The sequence below is a fragment of the Ailuropoda melanoleuca genome, chromosome 14 (genome assembly GCF_002007445.2).
Source record: "Ailuropoda melanoleuca isolate Jingjing chromosome 14, ASM200744v2, whole genome shotgun sequence".
Lineage (NCBI taxonomy): Eukaryota > Metazoa > Chordata > Mammalia > Carnivora > Ursidae > Ailuropoda > Ailuropoda melanoleuca.
In genome coordinates this window covers 51,887,158-51,914,949 of record NC_048231.1, presented here as the reverse complement: position 1 = coordinate 51,914,949, position 27,792 = coordinate 51,887,158, and the positions used below count along the sequence as shown (strand labels likewise).

The following is a 27,792-nucleotide window of genomic DNA, read 5'->3' as shown; positions in this document are numbered from 1 at the left end:
AATAGATGCAGAAAAAGCATTTGACAAAATACAGCATCCTTTCCTGATTAAAACCCTTCAGAGTGTAGGAATAGAGGGTACATTTCTCAATCTCATAAAAGCCATCTATGAAAAGCCTACTGCAAGCATTATTCTCAATGGGGAAAAGCTGGAAGCCTTTCCCTTAAGATCAGGAACACGACAAGGATGCCCACTCTCGCCACTATTATTCAACATAGTACTAGAAGTCCTTGCAACAGCAATCAGAAGACAAAAAGGGATCAAAGGTATCCAAATCGGCAAAGAAGAAGTCAAACTGTCTCTCTTTGCAGATGACATGATACTCTATATGGAAAACCCAAAGGAATCCACTCCCAAACTATTAGAAGTTATAGAACAATTCAGTAAGGTGGCAGGATACAAAATCAATGCCCAGAAATCAGTTGCATTTCTATACACGAATAACGAGACTGAAGAAAGAGAAATTAGGGAATCCATCCCATTTACAATAACACCAAAAACCATACGTTACCTTGGAATTAACTTAACCAGAGACGTAAAGGACCTATATCCTAGAAACTATAGATCACTTTTGAAAGATATTGAGGAAGACATAAAAAGATGGAAAAATATTCCATGCTCATGGATTGGAAGAATTAACATAGTTAAAATGTCCATACTACCCAGAGCAATCTACACTTTCAATGCTATCCCGATCAAAATACCGAGGACATTTTTCAAAGAACTGGAACAAATAGTCCTTAAATTTGTATGGAACCAGAAAAGGCCCCGAATCTCCAAGGAACTGTTGAAAAGGAAAAACAAAGCTGGGGGCATCACAATGCCGGATTTCGAGCTGTACTACAAAGCTGTGATCACAAAGACAGCATGGTACTGGCACAAAAACAGACCCATAGTCCAATGGAACAGTATAGAGACTCCATAAATGGACCCTCGGCTCTTTTGGCAACTAATCCTTGATAAAGCANTGGACCCTCGGCTCTTTGGGCAACTAATCTTTGATAAAGCAGGAAAAAACATCCGGTGGAAAAAAGACAGTCTCTTCAATAAATGGTGCTGGGAAAATTGGACAGCTACATGCAAAAGAATGAAACTTGACCACTCTCTCACACCATACACAAAAATAAACTCCAAATGGATGAAAGACCTCAATGTGAGACAGGAATCCATCAAAATTCTAGAGGAGAACATAGGCAACAACTTCTATGACATCGGCCAGAGCAACCTTTTTCACGACACATCTCCAAAGGCAAGAGAAACAAAAGATAAAATGAACATATGGGACTTCATCAGGATAAAAAGCTTCTGCACAGCCAAGGAAACAGTCAAAAAAACTAAGAGACAGCCCACGGAATGGGAGAATATATTTGCAAAGGACACCACAGATAAAGGACTGGTATCCAAGATCTACAAAGAACTTCTCAAACTCAATACACGAGAAACAAATAAACAAATCATAAAATGGGCAGAAGATATGAACAGACACTTTTCCAATGAAGACATACAAATGGCTAACAGACACATGAAAAAATGTTCAAAATCATTAGCCATCAGGGAAATTCAAATCAAAACCACACTGAGATACCACCTTACGCCAGTTAGAATGGCAAAGATAGACAAGGCAAGAAACAACAATTGTTGGAGAGGATGTGGAGAAAGGGGATCCCTCCTACATTGTTGGTGGGAATGCAAGTTGGTACAGCCACTCTGGAAAACAGTGTGGAGTTCCCTTAAAAAGTTAAAAATTGAACTACCCTATGACCCAGCCATTGCACTACTGGGTGTTTACCCCAAAGATACAGACGTAGTAAAGAGAAGGGCCATATGCACCCCAATGTTCATAGCAGCATTGTCCACAATAGCTAAATCGTGGAAGGAACAGAGATGCCCTTCAACAGATGACTGGATTAAGACATTGTGGTCCATATATACAATGGGATATTACTCAGCTATAAGAAAGAACGTATTCTCAACATTTGCTGCAACATGGATGGCACTGGAGGAGATAATTAAGTGAAATAAGTCGAGCTGAGAAAGATAATTACCATATGATTTCTTTCATCTATGGAACATAAGAACTAGGAAGATCGGTAGGGGAAGAAAGGGATAAAGAAAGGGGAGGTAATCAGAAGGGGGAATGAAGCATGAGAAACTATGGACTCTGAGAAACAAACTGAGGGCTTCAGAGGGGAGGGGGTGGGGGAATGGGATAGGCTGGTGATGGGTAGTAAGGAGGGCACGTATTGCATGGTGCACTGGGTGTTATACGCAACTAATGAATCATCGAACTTTACATCAGAAACCAGGGATGTACTGTATGGTGAGTAACATAATATAATAAAAAAACATTAAAATAAGAAGAAAATGTGTTATTTCTTGTCCTTTTGATTCTAGCCATTCTGACAGAATAGGTGACATCTCATTGAGGTTTTGATTTGCATTTCCCTGATGACTAGTGATGTTGAGCATCTTTTCATGTGTCTGTTGGCTTTCTGTGGGTCTTCTTTGGAAAAATGTTTAGTCTCCTGCCCATTTTTTAATCTGATTATTTGGGTTTTTTGGCATTGAGTTGTATAAATTCTTTATGTATTTTGGATATTAACTCTTTCTCATATGTATCATTTACAAATATCTTCTCCCGGTCAGTAGGTTACATTTTGTTTTGTTTATGGTTTCCTTCACTGTGAAAAACCTTTTATTTTGGTGTAGTCCCAGTAGTTTATTTTTGTTTCCCCATCCCCTTAAAATGTTTCCATGGTTGATGTCAGAGAAATTGCTGCTTATGTTCTTTTCTAGGAGTTTTATGGCTTCAAGTCTCACTTTAGGTCTTTAATCCATTTTGTGTTTATTTTTCTGTATGGTGTAAGAAAGTCGTCCAGTTTCATTCTTTTGCTGTCCAGTTTTCCCAGCACTATTTGTTAAAGAGACTGTCTTTACCCACTCTGTATTGTTGCCTCCTTTGTTATAGATTATTTGATCATATAAACATGAGTTTATTTCTGGCTCTCTATTATGTTTCGTTGATGTGTTTGTTTTTGTGCTAGTATCATACTGTTTCGATTACTACAGCTTTGTAGTATATGTTGGAATCTGGGCCTGTAATACCTCCAGCATTTCAAGATTGCTTTGGCTATTCAGGATCTTTGTAGTTTCATATAAATTTTAAGATTATTTCTTCTACTTCTGTGAAAAATGCCATTGATATTTTGATAAGGATTACATTGAATTTATAGATCATTTTGGATGGTATGGACATGTTCACCATATTTTTCCAATACATGAACATGAAATAGCTTTCTTTTTATTTCAGTTTCTTTCATTAGTGTCTTCTAGTTTTCAGAGTATAGTTTTATTTCACTTCCTTCATTAAGTTTATACCTAGGTATTTTATTCCTTTTGGTGCAATTATCAAATGGGATTGTTTTCATAATTTCTCTTTCTTCTACTTCATTATTGGTGTATGGATTTCCTATTTCTGGGTGTTAATTTTGTATCCTGCAACTTTACTAAATTCATTTATTACTTCTCATAGTTTTTTGGTGGAGTCATTAGGGTTTTCTTTGTATAGTATTGTTTCATCTGCAAATAGTGACAGTTTAATTTCTTCGTTATGAGTTTAGAAGTCTTTTATTTCTTTTTCTTGTCTGATTGCTGTGGCAAGGGTTTCCAGTGCTGTTGAATAAAAGTGTTAAGAGTGGACATCTTTGTCTTGTTCCTGATATTACAGGAAAAACTCTATAGAGTATGATGTTATTTGTTGGTTTTTCATATATGGCCTTTATTATGTTGAGGTATGTTCCTTCTCTAAACCCATTTTGTTGACGGTTTTTGTAATGAATGGATGTTGAATTTTGTGAAAATCTTTTCCTGCAGCTATTGAAGTAATACGATTTTCATCTTTCATTTTGTTGTTGTGGTGTATCATGTTGATTGACTTATGAATATTGAATCTTACTCGCATCCCTGGAATAAATCCCACTTGAATATGATGAATGACTTTTTAAATGTATTGTTGGATTTGATTTACTAGTGTTCTGTTGAGTATTTTTGCATCTATGTTCATCAGGGATATTGGCCTGTAGTTTTCTTTTTCTATAGTGTCTCTATCTGGTTTGTTATCAGGACAATGCTGCTTTTGTAGAATATATTTGGAAGCTTTCCTTCCTCTCCCATGTTGTGAAATAGTTTGAGGAGAATAGGTATTAACTCTTTAAATGTTTGGTAAAATTCGCCTGTGAATCCCTCTGGTTCTGGACTTCCGTTTTTTGGGAGTTTTTTGATTACTGAATCAATTTTGTTACTAGTAATTGGTCTGTTCAGATTTCCATTTTTTTCTTATTCAATTTTGTTAGATTGTATGTTCCTAAGAATTTATCCCTTTGTTCTCAGTTGTCCAGTTTGTTGGTATGTAATTTTTTGTAGTATTCTCTTATCATCCTATTTCTGTAGTGTTGTTCCTTCTTTTTTGTTTCTGATTTTATTTCTTTGTGTTCTCTCTCTTCTTGATGAGTCTGGATAAAGATTTATCAATTTTGTTGATCTTTTCAAAGAACCAGGTCTTGGTTTCATTGATCTTTCCTATTGTGTGTGTGGTTTATTTTGGCAGGGGTCTCTATGTCATTTACTATGCTCTGGTATTTTTTATTTCCTATATTCTGCTCACCTTGGGCTTTCTTCTTTTCCTAGTTTCTTTAGATGTAATGTTAGATTGTTTATTTGAGAGTTTTCTTGTTTCTTGAGGTAGGCCTGTACCACCATACATTTCTTTCTAAGAACTGTTTTTTTCTGTGTCCCAAAGATTGAATGTGTTTGCATTTTCATTTGTCTCTGAATTTTTTTATTTCCTCTTTGTATTCTTTGCTGACCCGTTTATTGTTTAGTAGCATGTTGTTTAGCCTTTACGTGTTTGTGTTTTTTTGTAGTTTTGTGTGCGTGTGTGATAGATTTCCTGTTTCATATCATTGCGCAAAGGATGTACAATACAATTCCAGTCTTTATTGGGACTTGTCTTGTGGCCTATCATGTGATCTTTTCTAGATAATGTTCCATGTACACTTGAAAAGAATGTGTATTCTGTGGTTTTGGATGGAATGTTCATGTACATATCTGGTTTATCTGGTTTAATATGTCATTCAAAGACACTGTTTCCTTTCAAAGGACTTCCATTCAAAGACACTTCCTTCCTATATAAGGGGTTTCCTTTGTATATAACATCTTGTTTTTCTCTTGCTGCTTTAAAATTATCTCTTTATTTTCTGCCTGGATATTCTATCTTTTGATGTAAATGGGATATTGAAGTCCCCTACTATTATTGTATTACTGTCAATTTCTCCTATATCTGTTAATATTTGTGTTATTTATTTAGGTGTTTCAATAGATATTTACAACTGTTATATCCTCTTCTTGGATTGACCTCTTATCATCATGTATTGCCTTTCTCCGTCTCTTGTCACAGTTTTTGTTGTAAAGTCTAGCTTGTCTGATATAAGTGTTGCTTCCCCCCCCCCGCCCCGCTCAACTATATTTGCATGGTATATCTTTGTTCCGTCCCTTCACTTTCAGTCTGTATGTGTCTTTAGTTTTGAAGTGAGTTCTCCTGTAGGGATCATATAAGGGTCTTATTTTTTTAATCCATTCTTCCTCCATATGTCTTTTGATTAGAGCATTTAGTCCATTTACTCTTAAAGTAGTTATTGCTATTTTGTTCATCGTTTTTAGTGGTTTTTGTAGTTCTTTTCTGTCTTTCTATTCTTGTTCTCTTTTCTTGCAGTTGAGGACTTTCTTTAGTGTCATGTCTGGCTTTCTTTCTCCTTATGTATCATAAGTTTTGGGTTTTTGGTTGCCATGAGGCTCATATACAGAATCCCAAGTATACAGCAATGTATATTAAGTTGATGGTTATTTAAGTGTGAATACATTCTAAAAGAACTTTTTTACCCCCTCTCTCTTTTATGTATATGCTCATATTTTACATCTTTTTATTCATAATTTTCTTCAAATTAAGACCTTTTGTTTTCCATTTAAAGAAGTCCCTTTAACAGTTCTTTTAAGACAGTTTAATGATTATGAACTCCTTTAACTTTTGTTTGGGAAATTATTGCTCTATCTCTAAATTCTGAATGATAATCTTGCTGTGTATTCTCAGTTGTAGGTTTCTGCCTTTCAGCTATTTGAATACGATGTGCCACTCCCTTCAGGCCTGCAAAGTAGTTGCTGAAAAATCAGCTGATAGCCTTATATAAGGGGTTTCCTTTGTACATAACATTTTGCTTTTCTCTTGCTGCTTTAAATTTGTCTCTTTATCTTTAACCTTTGACATTTTAATTTTGTGTTCAGGTGTGTTCCTTGTGTTCATTTTGTTTGGAGCTCTCTGTACTCCTGGAATCTGGATACCTTTACATCCTCAGTAGCTATTGTGTCTATAAATAAGTTTTCTGCTTTCTTCTGTGTTTGATCCTCTGAATTAGGTGGAATAGCAATTCTAAACTTGAAAGAATGGTCTTATGTATGGTCATCTCCTGTGTAGACTGCATGTGCCCGGTGACTTTGGCAGACTGGAGCTGTGTCTGGAATGGGCGAGGGATCCTGTGACACTCTGGGCTAGGGTTGCCCTGGTGTGATGGCCAGAGCTGGTACGGGCACGGACTCAGCTGTCCCAGAGTGCCCCAGGTAGAGGGTATCCTGACAGGACAGCTGAAGTGGACGTGGGCTGGGGGGTTCAGGGCTGTCCATGCAGTGTGCAGTCTGGTGGGGAGGCTATAGCTGAGGGAGATGCAGGCCAGGGGGATCTGGGGTGCTCCGTGCGTGGGGTACCTTAGCAGGAGAGCTGTAGCTGTTGTGGGTATTGGTTCAGGCAGTTCCAGGGCTCTCTGTCCTCCAAGGACAGGGCTCTCTGTTCTTGGAGAACAGCTAAAGTCAAAGTGGGTGCAAGTCTGGGTGTCCCAGCATGCTCAGCACAGGGAGTGATCTAGCGGGCAGTTAGAGTCGAGTCTGGCACAAGTCAGGGTATCCTGAGCCACTCTGCGCAGGGGCTGCACTGGTGCTATGGCCAGAACCGAGGTAGGCATGGGCTGGGGATTCCTGGTCACTCTGCACATTGGGTGCCTTGGCTGGAGCTAAAGTGACATGAGCCAAGAGGGCCCAGGGTGCTCTAGCAAGCAGTCTGGAGCTGAAGGGGTGTGGACATGGCATGTTCTGGGGTGCTTTGTGCCTGGGTCACCTTGGTGGGATGGCTGAAGCTATAGTGACACTGACCAGGGGGGTTCCAGTGTGCGCTCTGATGGGGCCACCTTGGTGGGAAGGCTGGGGTGGTGCGGGCTGGTGGCGCAGAGCTCAGTGAGGCACTAGGCCAGCGATGGTGCCTGGACCTTTCTCCCATCTACACTATTAAGGTAAATGGGGAACATAAACCATGGTGCTCACCATCCCCTCCAACCTGGAGAGCGATGCTGCCACTCCCTCATTGTTTGCTGGAGTTTCAGGGTTGGCTCTTTCCTACCTTGCCTTTTTTTCTGTGCTCCAGGACACCCAGGGCTGAGGTGGCAGGTCAACTATGACACCTCGACCCTGCTTCTGTCTGTGCTATCAAGGTGTTCGGGGGAGTGTAAACCATGGCACTTGCCAGCCCCTCCGACCCAGAGAGTTCCAGCAACTCTCCCATTTGGTGGAATTCTAAGGCTGGATCTTTTATATACTAGTTGCTCTTTTAAACCACAGCTTTTTTCTATGCCATAGGGCAGACAAATCTGTTCCTGGCCCCTCAGTGCTGGCCTTCCCCAATGCGTTTCACAGGGGTGGCGCTTCCTTTCATTCCCATGTCTCCATCTCTCTTACCATTTTTATGTGCTCTGTTGTACAGAAGCCAGTCTGTCAGCCCTCAGTTCTTCAGGAGGAATTGCTCCATAAATAGGTATAGATTTGGTGTGTCCATGGAAGAGGTGAGTTCAGGGTCTTCCTACAATGCCATCCTGGACCAGACTTAATATTTTTATGAAACTCAAATGCAAAACAAGAAAAATTGTCAAGTAATCCACAGAATGTTCTATGTTTATGAAGAAAAAGAAAGCCAATGAATTCAACTTACATTTTAAACTATTTAATAGAGGTATTTGTTGTATACATTGTTTTAGTTTAATATAAACACAAATTTTTTTTCTGGAAACACTTAACCTGAGTGGAAAATGAAATTGGAACTGAAGAGATTTTAATGCATAAAAACAATTCTCACAATATAAGCAATGATTCCCAACTGGGGAGTTTCTCTGAAGTTCAGGGTTCAGACCCAGGACAGGAATGAGGGAAAACTCCCTGTAGGTCAAAAGCTCTGCTGAAGTCATAGGATTGTATCTGTGGGCCCTTAATCAGAGTGAGTTTTCTCAAACACCCCCGGAAGGAGGTCTGGCTGCTCAGGCAGTTTTGCTTTACGTCAGCTGTTAAAGAAGAAAGCAGAAGTCTTGTTTAATTTTGTTAAATGAAATGGATAGCACAGTAGGAACAAAAATAACATCAAGTGGTTTCTCTATCAAAATTAGAATAATGTTCTCCCATATATGTTACTTCAGTGATAAGGCAATGAAAACTGTGCCTTAACTGAGTCACAACTTCTTTATTATTTGTAATAATTATTTGGAACATTTGAAATGCATAATTCAAATCCAGAATCAGTGTGAGAAGTTAAGATCATGTTTGTCCCCTAAAATTATTTCCTTCTCTGGGGGTCACCAAAGATGAGTCACCTTGGTAAAATCATCAAGCTTACTTTATATGGCATCCAATATTCTCAGAGTCTTACCTAAGGGTGAATTTACACATGTAGATTAATTTTTCTAAGACTTCCTAGGTATTTGAATGTGTCATCCAAACCATGTATTTTTCTTAATCTCTATTCTCTATCTACCTGAACTAAGACTTCCTTTAGTGACAATGCCGCTTAAAAGTGATCAGGCCAAGCAGACATCCATACGTACCAGGATAGCCGCCGACATAAATAGGATTGCTGGTGTCTGCTGAGGTGGACTGGGTGTGTGGACTCTCAGCACGAACTGCATTCCCATCAACAGTCAGAACCAAGCGGTGTTTGCTTTTCTGAGCTTGAAGTGTGTGCCATTTTCCATCGCAGAGAGTAGTGGAGGCTTTGGGCTTGTATGTGGCTGTTATCCTACCGGCACCATTGTTAACATGAAACAAGATCTAAACCAGCAAGACACAGGCAAATACCTTGGTGAATTCTTCCATATTTAAGGAACATAATCCATTTATATAATGTTCTTGAAGTGGATAAAATCCCAAAATTCTGCTAAAAAGGAAGGCAAACTATGAAAAACAGTGATTTTGAAAAATAGCCTCTTAAAGGATTCAGATTTTATTACTCCCCAAATTACAGAAAGGACCAATGACCACCTCTATGGGAATAAGCCTGAGCCACTGTTTTTGCATTACGTCCTCAAATCAGTGGCTCATTTTCAGGATAGCAGAAGCTGACGGGCTGACTGAGGGGTAGTTCGAGCAGATGGCTAGACCTGTGAAGGGACATTTACTCGCTATCTTCCGACAGGCCGTAGATGCTGTACCACAGCAGGGGCTAACATAGAAAATCTACGACCTGCAACAAAAGGTGGCAGGAAGACGTGCGAGTGTCCTGTTGTAAGGGTCCTACGCTGTACGCGAGGTGGCCCAGTGTATTGTGAGGTAGACTGTAACAAATTATAGATGTAGGTTATAAGCCCTTGGGCAACAGCTAAGCAAAGTTTTAAAGGAAAAATAAGCTAATAATAGAGGTAAAATATACATCAGAAATTACTTTTTTGGGAACTATTACACTTCTGATAATATTTTTCAGATGTCACATTTTTTCAAAATTCTTTTGAAGTACAGATGAGGAAGAATTTGGCTGTAGGCCACAGCGTAGAGAGGCAAGCAGTATGACGTAGAGGCAGCTTGGTGCAGACGTGAGGATGAAGTAAGGGGGCGAAGAGGTGAAGGGGAAGGTATTTCCTTATATCCTCCTCATCCCCATTCTAGGTGTCATGTCCTAGGAGCCAGAAACCCAGCGGGGAATAAGCAGAGTTACTAGAAACAAGCAAATGAGATTGGGAAAAATCTAGATCACAAAGACTTGTTCCTCCTTGCAGGAGGCAGTAGCTTAAGAAGATTCAAGCATTTTAGTCCCAGAGCAACACAAGTTGACCACAGTGCAAGAGAAATGGTGCAAAGTGCAGTTAGGTAGAGAGAGGACTTGAGAGACCTCTTCCACCCCCATGGCCTAGGAGTGGGCTAGCAGAAACTCCCCAGTTCTCATATGACCCTCGGGGGGACGAAGAAGATGGCCGAAGAGGAAGAGGTAACAGTGCCCCTGACCGGTGGGAGCCTGATCTGCAAGGGATGATGGCCAAATCTCCAGGATCAGTCCCCACACACTGGTGACGCTGGACCTCAGACCATTCATTACAACTTGCCGGGGATAGCTGGCCTAGTGCCCAAAAGACGGAGGAGACTCAAGCCATACCTTGACTCCTGTCAGGAGAGAGCTTGCAGAAAAGAAAAAGGACAAGGAAGACTGTCTTCCTTCACATCTTGCCTGCACCCGGATGGCCCCAGCGGGGTGAGGAAGGAGCATGAGAACCAGGAGAAACTCTGGAAGCAGTTTTCAAGAGAAAGAGACTAAGGTACTGCTAATTGTTAACTTTAGAAGGACTAGAGGCTGCAAAGAGCAAAATAGTTACAGAAAAAATTTGTTTTTTGCATTAAAAAAATTAGATGATGGTATATCCTTCACATAGAATACTCTGCAATAAAAAGAAATGAACTGTTGATCCAACAACCCAGATCAACTACCAGGAAATGCGGCTGTGTGTAAAAAGCCAATTTCAAGAGGATATAGACTGCATCGTATGGTTTATAGAACAGTCATGAAATAACAGAACTGCAGAACAGATTCGTGGCTGCCCAGGGTTAGGGAGCGAGTTGGTGTGGATATGAAGGGGTGGCTCCACGGAGCATGCGGTGATGGTACAGTTAAGTGTCTTACTTGTGAGGGTGGATACATAAAGCTAAACAAGATACACGTGATGACATTGTCTAGCACTACACACACACACGTACACATGCAACTAGTATAACAAAAAAGTCTGGATTGTGCCAATGTTGGCTTCACGGATGTGATGTTGCATAAGAGTTACGCAAGCAGCTAGTGCTGGAGGAGCCTGGGCGGAGGGTGCAAGAGGGCCTCCCTGTACGTGTTACTGTAACTTGCTCTCAATCTATAATTATTTCCAAATAACAAGTTAACAAATATTAGGGAGGGTAAGAGCAAGGTTATCAGGTTGGCAACTTTCAGATGGTGTATTATAGTTGTAATGTTGCTTTCAATTTCAATTTTTGTTTGTCATTTGTAATCTCCTTAGGATTAGTTGAACCTTTTCTCCACTCCGTTGAAATGGATCACTGGAAATCTGGATCTGGTTATTTCTACTGTTTCTCAGTTGCCCTGTTTCGGACATTGGGGAAAGCAGGAAGCCCATCGAGATCAAGCACCTACCTTGCCATTTACGATCTCCAATCCAATGGCATCTACTTTGGCGCTGCTGATCCCCAGGAGGACTCCGTTCTCAGTGGTGGTACGGAATTCCAGGGTGATGTTTACATCTGAGTGGACTTTGTAGCCTTCCTTGACTGAAAAATACAAACATAACCCCCAGTTAAGGATGAGCCTGGCCCAAGAAGGCTCAGGGTCAAAGAGGTCAGGGGCTGGCTGGCTGGCTGAGCATTTGGGCTCCTGGCTCAGGAGGCCTGGCTCTAGCTCCTTCTCTGGATCCAGCTCCATCCTCACCAGCAAGTCACTTCCACCCTCAGAGCCTCGGCTTCCTCATCTGTAAGACGAAGTGAGGCTGTTAAAGAAGGCATCACCATCCTCAGGGCTAAGCCAGACCGGAGTTGAGGACGACCCATCCTCTAATCTAGAGCCACAGAGGGAAAAAGCCAGAAGGATTTGATCTATATAATCCCATCGTCATCTGGCCAGGAATAGCGCACTCTGTTCTCCCAGTACTGGGCATGTCGTCACTTACTGAGCAGATGAGCATCCAACTAGGTTTTTTTAAAGTGGGAATTTAATGAAATGGATATTTTATTTAGGTGATGGGAAAGCTGAAAAAACAAACTAAGGGTATGCAGCGGCAATCGTTCAGTCCAGGGTTAAAGGGGAATTGGGAGCAGGTGGGGTTATCAGAGCTGGAAAACACCGAGTGAGAGATGTGTGCTAGCTGTTGCCCTCTGCCCGCCTGCCCCTAATCTTCCGCCATGGCCTCCCTGTAAGCCAGAGAAATGTGGTTCCCTGCAGTAGAAAACAGAACAGAGGGCGAGTGGAGCAAGGTCCCGAGGGCACATAGGAGGTTAACAGCAAATCGAGGACCTTAAATGGAGAGGGAATGCCACATACATTACAAGGGCTAGTTCTAAGCCTTAAGGAATTTACATTCTAAGGCATTTTAGACATTTAAATTTCCTCTACTTATGGTCAATATTTTCAACAGTCTCAATGGGGGGTCAGTTTCTTCATCAAACCTGACTTGTATTTGGCTGGCTGGTCTAGATATTTTATGCTCATTTTGGTCAAAGTCTGTTATTTGGCAGTTGCAATACGCCTTACATACATTTAGGGATAGGGGAAGCACAGATGAAACCAGCACCGCATGTGTGCCCTCTGCCGGGAGGTGCGTCCCTGCTGCTGGGAGCAAGCCTGTGTCAGGCCATCTGGAGAGCGGCGAGGGAGAAAGCTTTTATATTAGAAGTTGAGAAATTCGGATAAACCGGAACGCTTAACTAATAGTGCTCTTGCTGCAGCCTTGGCCAGGAGTCCTGTCCTAGTATTTCATTCTTGGATCCATAGCCAAGTGCAGGCTAAGCCCAGAGTTCTTTCGTGTTGATAATACATACCGAGAGCTGCATATCCACTTCCATCAAAGAAAGTTCCTTCCTGGGCCACTGCATAGCACCTGGTTACTGCAGATGCAGACACTGGGTTGTCCTCGTCCAGCTGTTTGCCATTCACTGTCACCTCCCCAATGCAGGCGGGGACACTGTGGGTAATCTAAACCAAATGACAGGACAATAGATGTCTAAGTATAACAAGAAGGGCCAGGGTCAGTTTTTCCTATACATCAACAAAACATTAAAATATTAGTTTTGGTTTTTAAAATCAAATTTCCACAATAGTTTACATAAATATCCAACTGACAGAAAGCTGCTCACTAGAAGCATCTTGGCTAATAATGCAGTAAGGGTGTTTTCTGATTTGGATTAAGTAGTATGACAATCAAGAATGCTGGGTTTTCTAATCCGCAAATATAAATCCACTGGTTTTCCCGAATTGTACCAGGGCTAAATGGCTGTGGAAAGGGAAATGTTCATTAACTAACAGGCAGGAAGGGCTGGCTGAGCTTCAAGGGCTTCCAGGGGAAGCCCAAACACACAATCTGGGGACAAAGTTTAAAAGGTTTCTATCAGGCAGCCCAGCCCCAGGCTCAAACAAGATAATTTAACAAACATTTTCCCTTACCAAAGATAAAAAGACAAAAGCACAGCCACAATAAAGGTGAAATGGGCTCCGTACAGAAAATGCTGCTTACATTTCCAATGTTCCTGGCCCTGTACTCAGAGGGAAGGCCTCCCAGGTACAGCTTTCCTTCCACATCCAACATGGTACCATCTCCCACAGTGGTCACCGTGGGGGATTCCTGGCCATCAACCGTCATGAAGCCCTTTCTTTTAAAGTGCTCTGTCTTGACCTAGAACAAAATGAGAATATCCAGTTTTTAAGGAATCTGGGAAAACACTGACAGATGTTTGTTTGCAACATCCGTTCATTATAGCTGTAAATAACCTGAATGAGATCCTGAAGGACGGCTCTGATTTTTACACAGTCGGTGCTGAGAAGCCGGAGCCTGGCAGGAGACTGGGGCAGGCACAGGTAAAGCGCACCTTAGGACAGCAAGTACTCTTGAGTCTTAGTTACAAGAAAGCAGATGCCACGGTCTAGGGGTTGGCTCATTCACGCCACAGGTGGGCTTGATTTACTTCTCATCAAGTCGAGAACATTTTTGGTACCTTTCACTCACTCCCCAGTGTCTGCCGAGTGCCTGTTAGGCATCAGGCACGGAGCGTAGCCCTGGTGATACTTCAGGACGTCGCAAAGGTCCCAGCCTGCAAGGAGCTTATGTTCTATAGGGGAGCTACTCAACACAAAGCAAGCTAGATCATCTCACGACAGTGAACCGGATGGACTAAAACTTAGCGTGAGCGATCGCAAGCTTCCCGAGAGCGTACCGTGTGCCACCTGCCGTCACTGATCAGTGCAGGGTGGGTGACCTTTGTTCTGCCTTTCCCGAGATCGAACAGGAAGTGAAGGCGGCCCCCATGCAGCTGGAGCGTGGCGTAATCAACCTGGTTCTGATGAGCCATGTGGTAAATCAGACCGCTGGAGGCAAATGTTCGGATCCTTAGCTGAACTGAGAGCCTAGAAGAAAACAAGAGCTCAGCCCTCAGAAAGGAATAAACTTTTACTTTTACTTTAAAAAATAGCTTCAGAGAGAGAACCCAATAATTGTTTCAACCTTTATATTGAACATCTCGGCAGAGAGTCATTCATTATTCGTTCATCCATTCGTCTGTCCATCCAATTAATGATTACCCCTTATGTATATGTGCCAGGAACCGTTCTAGATGCCGAGGCTGAAGCAGTGAACAAAGAGGAATGTCCTTTCTCCCACAAAACTAATACTTGGAATCTGTCAGAGGAAGTTGGGTCATGAGAGGCGAACTGGTGGCTGGTTCCATTAAGTAGTCAGGCAGGCAGCTCGGAAAAGATGGTATTTCCGCTGAGCTCTGAATGACAGGAGCAAGCCCCACAAAGCCCAGCAGGAGACACCTGCAGTTTGTTTTCAGACAGCACAGAGTCTGTGAAAGCAGTGGCCTGATTTGGCTGGGCGGCCTCCCACAGAAGCAAGCACGGCCTCACCAGAGCGCTCAGGGGCGGGGATGGGAGAGCGTGGCTCTGCCCTCGTGGGCGAGGGGCTCCGGGAGGCAGTATTTAGATCTGAAGTGCAGCGGGGAGCCGGTACTGAGGGAGGTGGGCATGGCTTGAATTACATCTTCAAAGGAACCTGTGATGTGAAGAAGCCATCGATGAGGCCAGGGTGTCAGCAGGCTTTAGGCGGGCTGCTGTTGCCACAGTCCACAGAGGCCAGGTCGTGGTGGCTTCGACCAGGGCTTATGGGGGATGTCGAGGGGATGAACTAATTCATGAAATGTTCCAGAGGAAGAAGCAATAGGACTTGCAGATGGGCTGAATTTGGAGAGGGAGGGAACAAAAGTAACCATCTCTAGGTTAGGGCCCTAGCCACTCAGGGCAATGGTGCTGATGTCTACAGAAATGGCAAAGATGGGGACAGTGGGTTTGGGGGAAGACTGAATTCTCTTTGGGTATGTTGGTGTGGAGAAGCCCGTCCCAATCCGCATGAAAGTGTGGAGGGGCCAGCCAGGTATACACCTCCAGAGTCCTAAGTAGAGGCCCGGGCTAGGCAGGTGGGTGCTGGTGCAAATAGAGGGTATTTTAAAGCCACTGAAATATGGAAGTTCGCCTGGGAGAATACACAGAAGAGGCCCTGGGCCTTCTCTGATGGAAGAGGAGCCCGCAAAGGAGACTGAGCAGGGATGGGCAGGGAGAGTAGGAAATCAGGAGCGTGTGGGGTTAAGACAGCCAAGTGCATGGATAGTGCTGAGGGCCCAGCAAGGAAAGCCTTGTGGGATGTGGGCACAGCAGGTCTGGGATAACTGTGGCAAGAGCAACCGAGAAGTGAGGGGAGGCTGACTGGGTGGGTAGAGAGGAAATGAGAGGGGAAAAGGCAGACTGCCACAGGAGGCAGCTTTTTTTTTTTTTTTTTAAAGCAACTCTTTCGAGAAGTCTTGAAATACAGCCAGGATACTGTGGGGGTAGAGGGGATGTGGAGTTGCTTGGAGTTTTTTTAAGGTAGGAACTACCAGAGAGGGAATGGTCACCAGCATAAACACAGTGCCTGGGTTTGAATCCTAGTTCTGCTGTGTGCCCTCAGCAGGTGACTTAACTCCCCTGTACCTCCGTTTTGTCATCTGTCAAATAAAGAGCACACCTTCCTCACAGTCTAATTTTGAGGACTGAGTTGGGGTATATGTACTCGATCCTGAGGCAGTCTGTGGCACCAGTGTTTGCTCCTCTTGGTAACACTGATGCTGACGAGGGCAACGGCTCTGAGAGAGTGGATGGGCCCCAGAGGGCAAGCGAGAGGGGGAATAGCACCCCTCCTCTGTGGTAGTGGGGGAAGAGGTACAAGGGTGGGGACAAAGGCAGGGGTGCTCTTATTGGTAGTGGACAGATGAGGGAGTTCCCTTGTTCACTGAGGCAGTTATCGGCTGCGGCATGGAGAGAGGCTGTGGAAATGTACAGTCCTGACATAGGAGGAACTATGAGAGGTAAAGCAGCATGAACATATTAGAGAACTGTATCGGCTGCCCGTGTACTCCGGAGGTTCCGTCTGAAATCGCTGGCTTCACTTCCAACCAGGGAGGAAAGAGATACTTCTATAGCCTTGGCCAGCAGTTTGGGTTCTGGCACAGAGTAGCCAAGCAGGAGTTCCACCCAGGCCCAGTTTACAAACGAACACCTGTTGTAATGACTCTGGGCCCATCTGGGTTGGGGATAAACTGTGCTGGGAGTGGTGAGAAAGCATGAGGGCTTTGAGGTCTTCATACAGTCGAGAAGCTGCTGGGATGGGAAGTCACAACAGAAGTGAGGAGGAGGGCGTCGATTAATAGGATGCTTCTAACAGAGATCTGGGAGGTGGGATGGATATTTACGAAGTAGGCCCGGGTGGGACCATGGGGAGAGGATGGCTGAGGAAAAGCCCTCTGACAGATAGCCGCCAGAGGACTTGGAAGGTCAGATGTGGGGCGGCTGAATTCATTGAGAATGATGGCCCGAGCTGTGGAACAAAGACACTGAGTCAAGGTCTAAAGCCAGTGTGATGGGGGCAGTGATCATAGGGGGCGGTAACAACGGGTGCAGTCTGAAGGGTTTGGAGAAGAGGAGGAATGTGGAATCTGGAGGAACCTTGGCCGGTCCCAGGCCTTCTCTGTGGGATGTGAGCTGACTTAGCCTAGGAAGGGTCTGTGGGGCCAAGCAGGTGTGAGGGCGAGAAGGACCGGGCAGACTGGTGTGGGTGTGGCACCAGGGAGCTTGAGGGGCACAGTGAGAGAGTCTGGGGGGGACAGTTTGATCAGATTAGTAAGTGCTTACAATGGAGTGGGGTTGAAAGTCCGGATGATGATAGATCCAGAGGACTTGAGATTCCAGAACAAGAGTGATTTAGAGAGATACCTACCTGTGTGTTTTCCTACATTCCTACAGAGAGGCAGCAACTGGCTTTCACCAAGAAGGGGTAAGGACAAACCACAGGAACCCGACTGAACCACATTTAAGCCTCTGCTGTGCACAAAGGCTGCATTCCTGTTCTCTGCCTTCTCACTGCTGAATCCCTCCCGGTTCCTTTGTCCATGAGACGCCTGAGGAAGACTTTGCAACAATACCCACCTCTTTCTGACAGCCAGCTGATTGAAAGGCAACACGAAATGGCTGCTTTGCGTGAGGCCAAACTGGTGAGCATGGGGGATATACTCTGGGGCTCTGTCCACAGCACACTGCTCCTGTAAGAGATGCAGACGGACTCTCAGCCACACAGAGCCACGGCGGCCACAAACACGTACGAGGTTTTCCACGAAGAAAACATCTCTGAAGCAATTGGATCAGAACACCAACAGCTACGTGTGGGCACAGACTTAGTCTTTGCTTTAAACAATTTACTTGCTATCTCTTTATCTCTGAGAAGGCAATTAGAGCTTCTGTCTTTCTCCTCAGTCCCACTCAAGTTTGCTTAAAATTCCCACGCATTTTCATCAGGGGAAGGGCCGGAGGGTATCGGCGGCTGCAGGAGCAGCTACGGCACGTGCACCAGGAAACTGGCAGTGGCCACAGGCCCCTGGCCCTGCCGCATCTCTGAGGGGGACGTCTCTAATTGCCCCACGGTGGTAGCAAGGTACAGCGCAGAGGAGTCAGTGTGGGAGGGGGTCTGCTCGGGAACCTGCGTGCTGACAGCACCCTCCACACAGTGAGTCCGAACCACGTGAGGCCACAGACTCATGTTTCTGGCTTGGGTGGGGGGAGGAAGGGTGGATGCTACCAAGAGAGCTGGCTTGAACTCAACGATTGGCTCTGCTTGGAAGGTACTGCTCTTTGCGTGACTGCACCACCATCTACATAATTAGAGTGCGTGCTTTTAAACAAGGAAATGGACAAATCAGAAAAGGGAAAAGAGAATGAAAAGAGAATGATTAACTGCCATTAAAAATATTTGGTCAATGCATACACAATGGAACATTACTCAGCTGTCAAAAAGAATGAAATCTTACCATTGGCAATGACGTGTGGAGCTACAGAGCGAGGCTAAGTGAAGTAAGTCAGAAAAAGACAAATACTATATGATTTCACTTATGTGGAATTAAACAAAACATGAACATATGGGAAGGGAGAAAAATCATAAGAGACTCTTAATGATAGAGAACAAACTGAGGGTTGCTGGAGGGGAGGTTTGTGGGGGATGGGCTAGATGGGGGATGGGCATTGAGGGCATCTGATGTGATGAGTACTGAGTGTCATATGCAACTGATAAATTGTTGAACACTACATCTGAAACTAATGATGTACTATATGTTGGCTAATTGAATTTAAACAAAAAGTAAGGAAAGCCCCTCTTACGAGACTTGGTAAAGGCTGGGACTCCGGCGGGAGCTCACTGTCCTCTCCATGAAGAGCCAGCTGTGGCCTTTCCGAAAGCAAGCAGGTGTCCAAGTCCACCTGTTCGTTGCCAGCCGCGCTCGTGAAATCCAAATGTCTAGATACAAAGTGTTTACAAAATTAAGATACTACAAGTCAACACGTGAACCGAAGTCATTTGATTATTGAACACTAAAATCCATGAAAAACCATTAATCTATTACTCTTAGGGTAACCAAACTGACCATCTTCCACAGCGACTAGAAGTCTGTATATCCTATCTTCTGTATCCTCTCGTTTGATTCTTTGGCCCACCCCACTCCAGCCCCTCCCATGTTGTCCACCTGGCCACCATCCTGCAAGAGCTGGCTCAAATGCCGTCAGCTCCTCCTGCAGCCTGGGCTGGGCGTAGGGAAAGGCTCTGGCTCTGGCTCTCACAGTAGTGCACACTGGCCTCAGTTAAACACTGATTTCTTACTTTCTCACAGGTTTACATCTGCCAGGAAGTCATGAAGTACACTTGTCCTAATTCCCTTTACTCTGCAGCCCTTGCAACACGCCCCGTCTGCATCTACCCCCTTAGCACTTTCTGAGGACATGGTTGTGAACAGAACAGAAACGTTTCTGCCCTATGGAATCCCCAGCCTCATGGCTTTCAGGAGGAAGAAAATGCCGAATCAGTTAGTGTATTTATAAACAGAGAACTGGGTGAATAAATAAATCAACTGTACAAATAAGTAAACCAAGGCTCTGACGTTAGAATTGTGCTGAAATTCAATGCAATGTTTTATTCTTTCAAATTTCAAGGACACCGTGACCATCAAACTTCCAAGTCCTTGTTCAAGGTCTCGAGGCAAAATCAGCAGCCCAGCTAGGAGGGGTCTCCTGATGCTCAGCGCATGGTCAGTTTCTCCCCGGCAGACTCTGGTTCCGCACCCCCCACTTCCAGGTCATAGCATAGCCTTTGTCCCACCAGCACTCTTACCTAGGCACAGGGTGAGTGAGGAAGAAATAACTGTCCATGGGCACATGTCAGTTCTCTTCCTCACCACGAGCTCCACAAAAGAAACAGACTAACAGTTCTTAATTAGATAGTCATTGTTTCAGGAGGAGCCATTAATAATCTGAAGCTGCAAGGAGCCCAGCTGTAAAGGTTCCTTAAAGCAGTGAGCTCAAGACAGCAAGAAACTTGCATCACAAAACCTCTGTATTCCCTGGAATGCATGTCAAAAGTGTATTTGAGGGGCGCCTGGGTGGCACAGCGGTTAAGCGTCTGCCTTCAGCTCAGGGCGTGATCCCGGAGTTATGGGATCGAGCCCCACATCAGGCTCCTCCGCTATGGGCCTGCTTCTTCCTCTCCCACTCCCCCTGCTTGTGTTCCCTCTCTCGCTGACTGTCTCTATCCTCTGTTAAATAAATAAATAAAAATCTTTAAAAAAAAAAAAAAAAAAAGTGTATTTGACCTCTGATGTTTATTGATAGTCCTATGGAACTAATGTTCAATGGTTTGTTTTTTTTTTAATTCTAGGATTACCAGATCTACCCCTCATTCTAATCCAATAAAATCCATTTCGGTGACTGTTGTGATAGAACAATGGTGTTCACTTGTTATTCAGAAACGTAGGATTTTAGGCAATCTCAAAAGCAAAATCAGATAGCAGACGAGCATCAGTAGTCAGCAATAAAATATTTCTAGGAAGTGCAAACACATGTCGAGAGCACAGTTACACTTACTCCATGTTAAAGATCAGGTTTTTGATACAGCCATGGAACGAGCTTCTCATCTTGAGCACGGATGTCCCCTCCCCATCTGGAATCCCCCCTAAGTACAGCTTGGATACGTTTATTGCCCTGCTTTCTGCTGAGGGGCCCAACTTCATTTCTACAGGATTCATCTCATCCATTTGGACAGTGATAACTCTAAAAGGTCAAAAGAAAAAGAAAAGCTTTTAAATATAATGAAACATAACTGCCTGTTTTAATACATAATTCCACAAGTTCATACTGAATGAGAAAAGTTCATACTGAAAGATAAATTTTAACATGACACTATGTGAATAAAAAGGTGAATCTTGAAAATGCAAACTTACAATTGAACATTCTCCCCAAATGAATGGGTGTTATTAAATACTGTTCAGTTCAATTGCCTTTTGGAAGTTATTGTTCTTTTACTTTATCTGTGATGAAATGTCCAGCATGCTTTTAAAATATTCAGTCTACAGTTTTGGAGGAAATACATAGGTAAGTTGATATACCACTATTTACTATTTTATTATTTGTATTTTACTGTTTCTTATGTTACTATACTATTTTTCCGTTTGCTATTTAGTATTAATATGTTATTTACTAACACCATGGTACTATTTTCCACAAAATTAATCTGATCTAAGACAATGTATACTGGGTCCCAGAAAAGAGCAGGGTTAAGGTTTTCAATTTTGAAAATTCCACAAATATCTTATTTCAAAGTAGATGAAATTAATTTCCAGGGAGGTATTCTAGCAAGGTTCCGGAATTATTTTGGAGCTATAAAATCTCTGAATGCTCATGCCTTCATACTAGTCATCCAATCACTTCACTGCAAAGAGTGTCCTAACAAGGCTCCCGTTGGTGAGGTCACCATGCCCTTGCACACAGATACCTCCCGGTCCTTATCAAGGAAATGGAATGCTCTTGTCCGTCGCCATATGTGCCCTTGGGAGCACGCAGGAGAGCTCTTCTCAGGCTTGTTCCATCCCCAGAGTTAACATGCACTTCAATGTGGCCTTCAATCAGCATGATGGAAAAGAAGGGCTGGGAAGGTTGCTAAGAGATTTCAGGTAGAAAAAACATTACTATGTGATTTTTTAAATTACTATTTTATGAGGATAATGTGGGAATATTAACAAGTAAGTAATTTATTAAGAATATCACCATCTCCATCTAACACAACTCTTTTATATTTTGTATATGACTTCTTTATCTCTGCTTATATAACTTATATTCGGCATTATGCTCATAACACTAACCATATCAAAGATTTCATTTCTCCATAGCCTTCATACTTTTTTTGCCATGCTATGTGCCAACAAATAGATACATTAAGTATTGATCAATTTGTTATTAAAAATTTATTTTCCAATTTTTTGTTATAATACATAACACTTTTTGCCTGTGAAATTGTTTTAAATGTTTCTAAAAGTGGGATTAAAAGGTTGAAGAGTTTGGAAATTATTAAAGCTCTGAGAACTATTTTGCCACATTGAAAACAGCTCCAGCAGCAGGACTGGAATATGAGCGTTTCACAATATCTTTGTGAGCCTTGGGTGACAGCGTACCATGTTGCTGACAGAGCGGCAAACTTTGATTAGCAAATGCTCCTATTAAGAATAGTGGAGGAAAAGTCTGTCAGTTCTTCAAAAAGTGAACCACAGAATTATCATGTGACCTAGCGATTCCACTCCTAGGTATCTATACCCGAAAGAACTCCAGGTACTCAAACGATACTTGTACGTGAACGTCCACAGCAGCGGCATTCATAACGGCCGAAGCATAGCTACAGCTCCAGATGGCCATCGGTGAGCAAGTTATGTGACGTACACACAGCGGGGTATGACTTCAGCCATAGGAATGAAGTGCTGACACCTGCCAGTGTGGCTGAGGCTCCAAACGCACTAAGTGGAAGACACGGAAGATCACATGCTGTGTGAGCCCGTTTCTGTGCCGTCTAGAGAACAGGGGGATTCACTCATAGATACAGAAGGAAGACCGGTTGTCACCAGGCATGGGGAGGGACCGCTTCATGGCATAGGCTTCTGTTTTGGGTGATAAAAATGTTTTGGAACTAGACAGAAGAGGTGGCCTCACAACATTGTGAAAGCACTAAATGCTACTAAATTGTTCATTTTGAAATGGTTACTTTTATGTTACATGAATTTCATCTCAACTAGAAAAAAGGGAAAAGATGGGTGGAGTCCATACACCACTGTGCCATTGTTAGACCTCCACCAAGTGGCTTGGGAGACACGAGGGGTCTGGAGACCGGTGTTCCAGTCCTGGGTCTGGCCTATATCGGCTGTGTGACCCTGGGCAGGTTAACAAAGTTCTCTGAACCCGTCTCCTCAGCAGAATGTTGTCGAGCGCGTCTGTAAAGCGTCGTGCGCGCTGGAGGACGGCAGGGGCTGAGCTGCAGTTGCGTGACCTCTGCTTCAGCAACACAATAAATCAGCATTCTGTAAAGCCTCCTCGGATTACATGAGCTATGTACGCATAAGCAAAGGAAAGGGTAAATGTCATCTATGCTCTTAAAATGGAATATAAATACGGAAAACCGTCGACTTTTCTCTCTCCTATGGCTGGTCCACCGTGTTTATCACAGGCCACATTTCTCTTTCCGTCCTGCTTGTAGATAAGGAGAGCTGTGCTTCATGGAGCAGTATACCAAAACACTACAGGACTTAAGGATTTACTGTCGTAGCCTGAGAATAAAGAGTAACAACTGTAACGTGGGAAAAAAGCTCAATTGGTGCTATCTGGATGAGTTTGAAAAGAATTAGAGGTACACAGCAAGTATCTTCCTTCTCAGTAGCTAGACAAGGAAAATGGATCGTGTCGCACAGAGAAATCACCCATTCAGAGGGCAAAGACGTTCAGCAGTGTAACTTCTACGTACTGAAATGCGCACTCATATAAACAAGTGGCTACACAGGTACAATAAATGTTCATGACTAAGTCATTTTCCACCTAGTGTTTCTTGAAGTCATTTCCTTCCTGAGCTCCCGGCTGAACAACAGCATTTGAGCTACTCACCCCATGGGCCTGCAGCTGACCTTGCTTCTCCCCCTGCCTGCCCAGGGCAGCCAGGATGATGCCACTGCTGTTCTTGGTGGCAAACGTCGCCAACAATTCTGATTCTGGTGACAAAGACTTGGGTGACAGTTCAACGTAGCCGCCTTTCAAGAAGCTAACACTTCGGATAGGCTGGTCACAAGAGAGAGGAAGGAGCACCATGAGGCCCACTTGAAGGCTGAACCACCCACCGTGGGGGTTACTGCCGATCTCCCCGTCGTCTCTCTCCCATTCCCCCTGCTGGCTTAGATTTTGTTACTTTACTACATTGGGAAGTCAGTGGACATTTATAGAAACTCATTCCAATATTAATAAAATGCTTCCCACCTGCAGTATACAGCCTTTTCTCACTCCATAAGAATTTCTGAGTAGATCAAAGGTTGATCTGGATATTTCCAGGTTTTTGATACAGCCCACATAGCTTTTGCTGGTGACACCTTTCCTGTGGGGAGAACAACAAAATTTGGATTTTATAACTCCATTTTTGAAAGGAATAAAAATGGATCTCCAAGTAAAGAAGATCTTCTATTTGTCATTCTGCAGAAATGTCTAGGTCTCCCTCTAAGAAGGACATTAATGGTGAAGACTTCAGGTCAAATGAATGCTCTCCTTAGGACCAAGGAAAGGGGTTGAATTTAATGAGTTAGACTAGATGACTACCTAGATAAAATGTTTAATATTTTAAGGGAAAGTAGTCACTGCAATTTAAATATACTCAGTAAAACACAGGCCAGTTACAAAAGACAGTACACAGTCATAAGGAAGCAATGGCACACAGACCAAAATCCAAGTTTCATGTAGGGTAGAACATGGTCATATGCCTCCCACGGAAGCAAGTGAGGGCAGTGTTAGCCCCTAGGACCACATGGCTACAGAAGTCACTGGCCGGTGTCCAACTACATAGTCCTACACTTTGTCCTGAAAGAAATAATTGCATTTGGTGTAGTCTAGGATTATCCAAATCTCTGTTTCTTTGACTCCAAATCAGTACCATATTTTTCTTAACAGAAGTTGCCACACTGCTGGCTGGGGTGAGGCTGTCATGTGACCAAACTCTGATTTCTAAAATATGGAGATGACTGAACATCTCCAAGTTACACTCTGAAGCATCAGCTGGTCACAGGGAAACTCTGAAGTCACATGGTCTCCAGTTAGGTCCCAGCTCATTTTTCTCTCCCTCTGTGTTAAGCAATGAGCTGTAGACCAGTAGGCAACTACTTGACTGAGGACAGATTTCGACCTTTCTGGATCTCAGTTTCTTCCCTTGTAGAGGAGGAGGCTGCCCTTGATAGATACCCAAGTTCCTTCTAGCAAAAAAGTCTGTGATTTGGGATATCTTCCTATAAAATGGGACCTCTTCTCCAATGTCTACATGGTGTCCATTTAGGTCCCGTAGAGATGAGCTGCAACACAGCTTGCTGCTAGAGTATCTAGCCCTGCTGCCACCATGTGAGGAAACGACATCTGGAATCTGGCTTCCAGTCCTGGCTCCATCTTGGCAGAAGGATAAGACCTCAGGGGCAAGTGACCAACTCCCCTGAAGTTTAAGTAGAATTCATTTCCAAGACGGGGTAGGGGCATGGCGACTGTGGAGGTAAACTGCGTTCCTTGGAACTTTCAGAAATTTCTGGCCAAGAGAGGGGGTGAGGAGTGGATCGGGGATGCTGAACTTAGAGCATCCAGAGTGGCTGCACTTCTGTGTCGCGTATCATGATTCCGTGCAAGAACTCGCTGAAGATGGGATAGTGGGCTGGGATTCAGTTTGGACATTTGATAATCCCACTCCCTGGAATCCATCTTGCCTTGACTGCTGGCCTTTCATTTAGGACTTTTTTTTTTAAATGGTGTGAAAGAAACTTAGGATTTAATTTTATGTCCAGAATTACACAACTGAGGACAACGACCCACAGACAGCTTATGTCAGTTACTAAAGCTAGTCTCAAAGCTAAATGTGAGTAGCGTTAAAACAATTTCATTGCCTCCTCTGCCATCTTTCTTCCAACTTCCTCATGCTGGTCTTTCAGCTTTCACATACATTATTCCCCTCATCACACAGAGGGGAAATCCAGATAAGTCTGCAGACAGCATAATTTTTTTTGCCCTGAAAAAGATTCTGCTAAAATCTCAGGAGAACAACTTGTGATGGAAAATGAGGTCTTCAGATATCATATAATATTAGTAACAGTAACGATTTCTAGGTGTTCTAAAGGCAGACAGAAAATCATTAATTTTACTACGGAAGGGTTTCTTTACATCCCAGTTAATATGACACATAGTGGTTTGAAGCAAGGCTGATGTTACAGGTTAAAATTTGTCCCCCACAAAAGATGATGAAGTCCTAACCCCCAGTACCTGTGAGTGTGACCTTATTTGGAAATAAGGTCATTACAGACGTAATCACGTTAAGCTGAGGTCATTAGGGTTGGTCCAATATGACCCGTGTCCTTATGAAAAGGGGAAATTTGAACACAGAGAGACACACACAGAGGGAAGACAAGGTAGTAAGACACACAGCATGTTATCTACAAGCTGAGGAAGGCCTGAAGTTGCCAGAATCTAGGAGAGAGGCATGGAACAGATTCTCACAGCCCCCAGAAGGAAGCAAATCTGCTGACTGCTTTTGGACTTGTAGCCTCCAGAGCTGTGAGAGAGCACACTTCTGTTGTCTGTCCCCTGGCTTGTGGTGCCTTGTTAATGGCAGCCCTAGGAAAATAACACATTCGGCAATTACGGACATAGTTATTCCATGGGATATACCTCACAACTCTTGACCTAGGTAATCCACCCACATAAATTGGATCTTTATCTAGACGATTGAGGTCAGAAGATGCTCCTGGAGTTTCACCTTGCTTCGTTTCTCTGTAGCTGGTGTTATATGCATCAATAACTGCTAGGATTCCTAAAAAGAAGAGACAGGAAAATGAAAATCATTTTCTACATTAAGGTAAAAACAAAGTTCATTTATAAATTCTCTCTTTATAAATTCTTTCACATTCTGCACATCTGACCAGGGAGTGTTCCTGGCTGTTAAAGGATACATGAAAATCCTCTGTACAAAAGTCCGTGAGTCCAGAATACGTACCGCTGAGTGACAGCAGTTATGTGTGGCAGCAAAGAGAATGGATTTGATCTTTGATTCCAAATCAGTATTTAATGTTAGGTAATGCACTTGGAAACCATAAAAAAATAGAATTATAAATTCCCCCAACAAAATGTGAATCCTGGCATTTAGTATTTCAAAGAAAACAGTGGCTTTCCATTAGAATATCATTCAAGAGTCCCCAAGAAGCTAAAGTAAATAAAGACGGCTGATTTTGGAAGTATTTCTTTTTTCTCTCTCTTTCTCTTTCTTTCTCTCTTTAAAAAAATTTTAGAGACAGGAGAGGAGGGGCAGAGGGAGAGGTAAAGAATCCCAAGCAGGCTCTACGCTCAGTGCAGAGCCCAGCGTGGGCCCCAAGACCATGACCTGCGCCAAAATCAAGAGTCAGATGCTTAACCAACTGAGCCACCGAGGCATCCCTGATTTTGGAAGGATTTCTGTTCCTCCGAGGGTGACCTGTAACATCTCATTGCCCTTCTGTGCACTTAACTTGCTTTCGGTTTCTCTGGAAGGCGATTTTGTACCAGGTTCCGTTGTTATAGCGTCTGTCTGTAATAAGGGCAAGAGGCCCTGAACCCAGGTCCACTGTAACTCTGACCCTGCCACGCACCAGCTCGATGGATAAAAAGTCTTTCTGTGAAGAAGAGAAAAGAGTTACCCAGGGCTACACTGTTCTCACAGATTCCCTTTCCCTTCAAGTTGCAGACGGTGGAAACCTTCCAAAGTCAAACTCAGAAATGTGGATCTGGCCTGTCAGAGGTCTCTGCTAGGAAACTGACGTGTCTGGAAAGACTTTCTAGAATACTACCTAGATATAAAGGAGAGAAACACAATGTCGCCAAAATCTACAGTAAGAGAAGTGGGATCTTTGTATCATTTTCATTTAGATCAGCAAATGGGCCAGTACTAGAAGGTGGAAAGAAATCACTCCCACAATAGGATAAAACTAACACTAAATTCCTGTAGATGGAATTCAAAGAAGTGATTAGAGTGAACATGGAGCACA

The 27,792-nt window shown here is 43.4% G+C and overlaps 1 protein-coding gene across 1 annotated transcript in view; it reads right to left on the bottom strand.

Moving 5' to 3' along the window:
- Positions 1-8,107: 8,107 nt before the first annotated feature.
- LAMA1 (laminin subunit alpha 1) overlaps positions 8,108-27,792 on the bottom strand; it is a 165,711-nt gene continuing 146,026 nt past the window's right edge. The window contains exons 50-63 of the mRNA XM_034642580.1: positions 27,276-27,420; positions 26,444-26,585; positions 24,014-24,128; positions 23,648-23,818; positions 21,501-21,664; positions 20,594-20,779; positions 18,842-18,977; positions 17,621-17,733; positions 14,323-14,512; positions 13,626-13,784; positions 12,934-13,087; positions 11,537-11,670; positions 8,967-9,189; positions 8,108-8,429 (exon numbers count right to left, since the gene is read on the bottom strand). Coding sequence (XP_034498471.1) covers positions 8,269-8,429; positions 8,967-9,189; positions 11,537-11,670; positions 12,934-13,087; positions 13,626-13,784; positions 14,323-14,512; positions 17,621-17,733; positions 18,842-18,977; positions 20,594-20,779; positions 21,501-21,664; positions 23,648-23,818; positions 24,014-24,128; positions 26,444-26,585; positions 27,276-27,420 — 2,193 coding nt within the window. The 3' untranslated portion in view covers positions 8,108-8,268. The remainder of the gene's footprint in view (positions 8,430-8,966; positions 9,190-11,536; positions 11,671-12,933; positions 13,088-13,625; positions 13,785-14,322; positions 14,513-17,620; positions 17,734-18,841; positions 18,978-20,593; positions 20,780-21,500; positions 21,665-23,647; positions 23,819-24,013; positions 24,129-26,443; positions 26,586-27,275; positions 27,421-27,792) is intronic.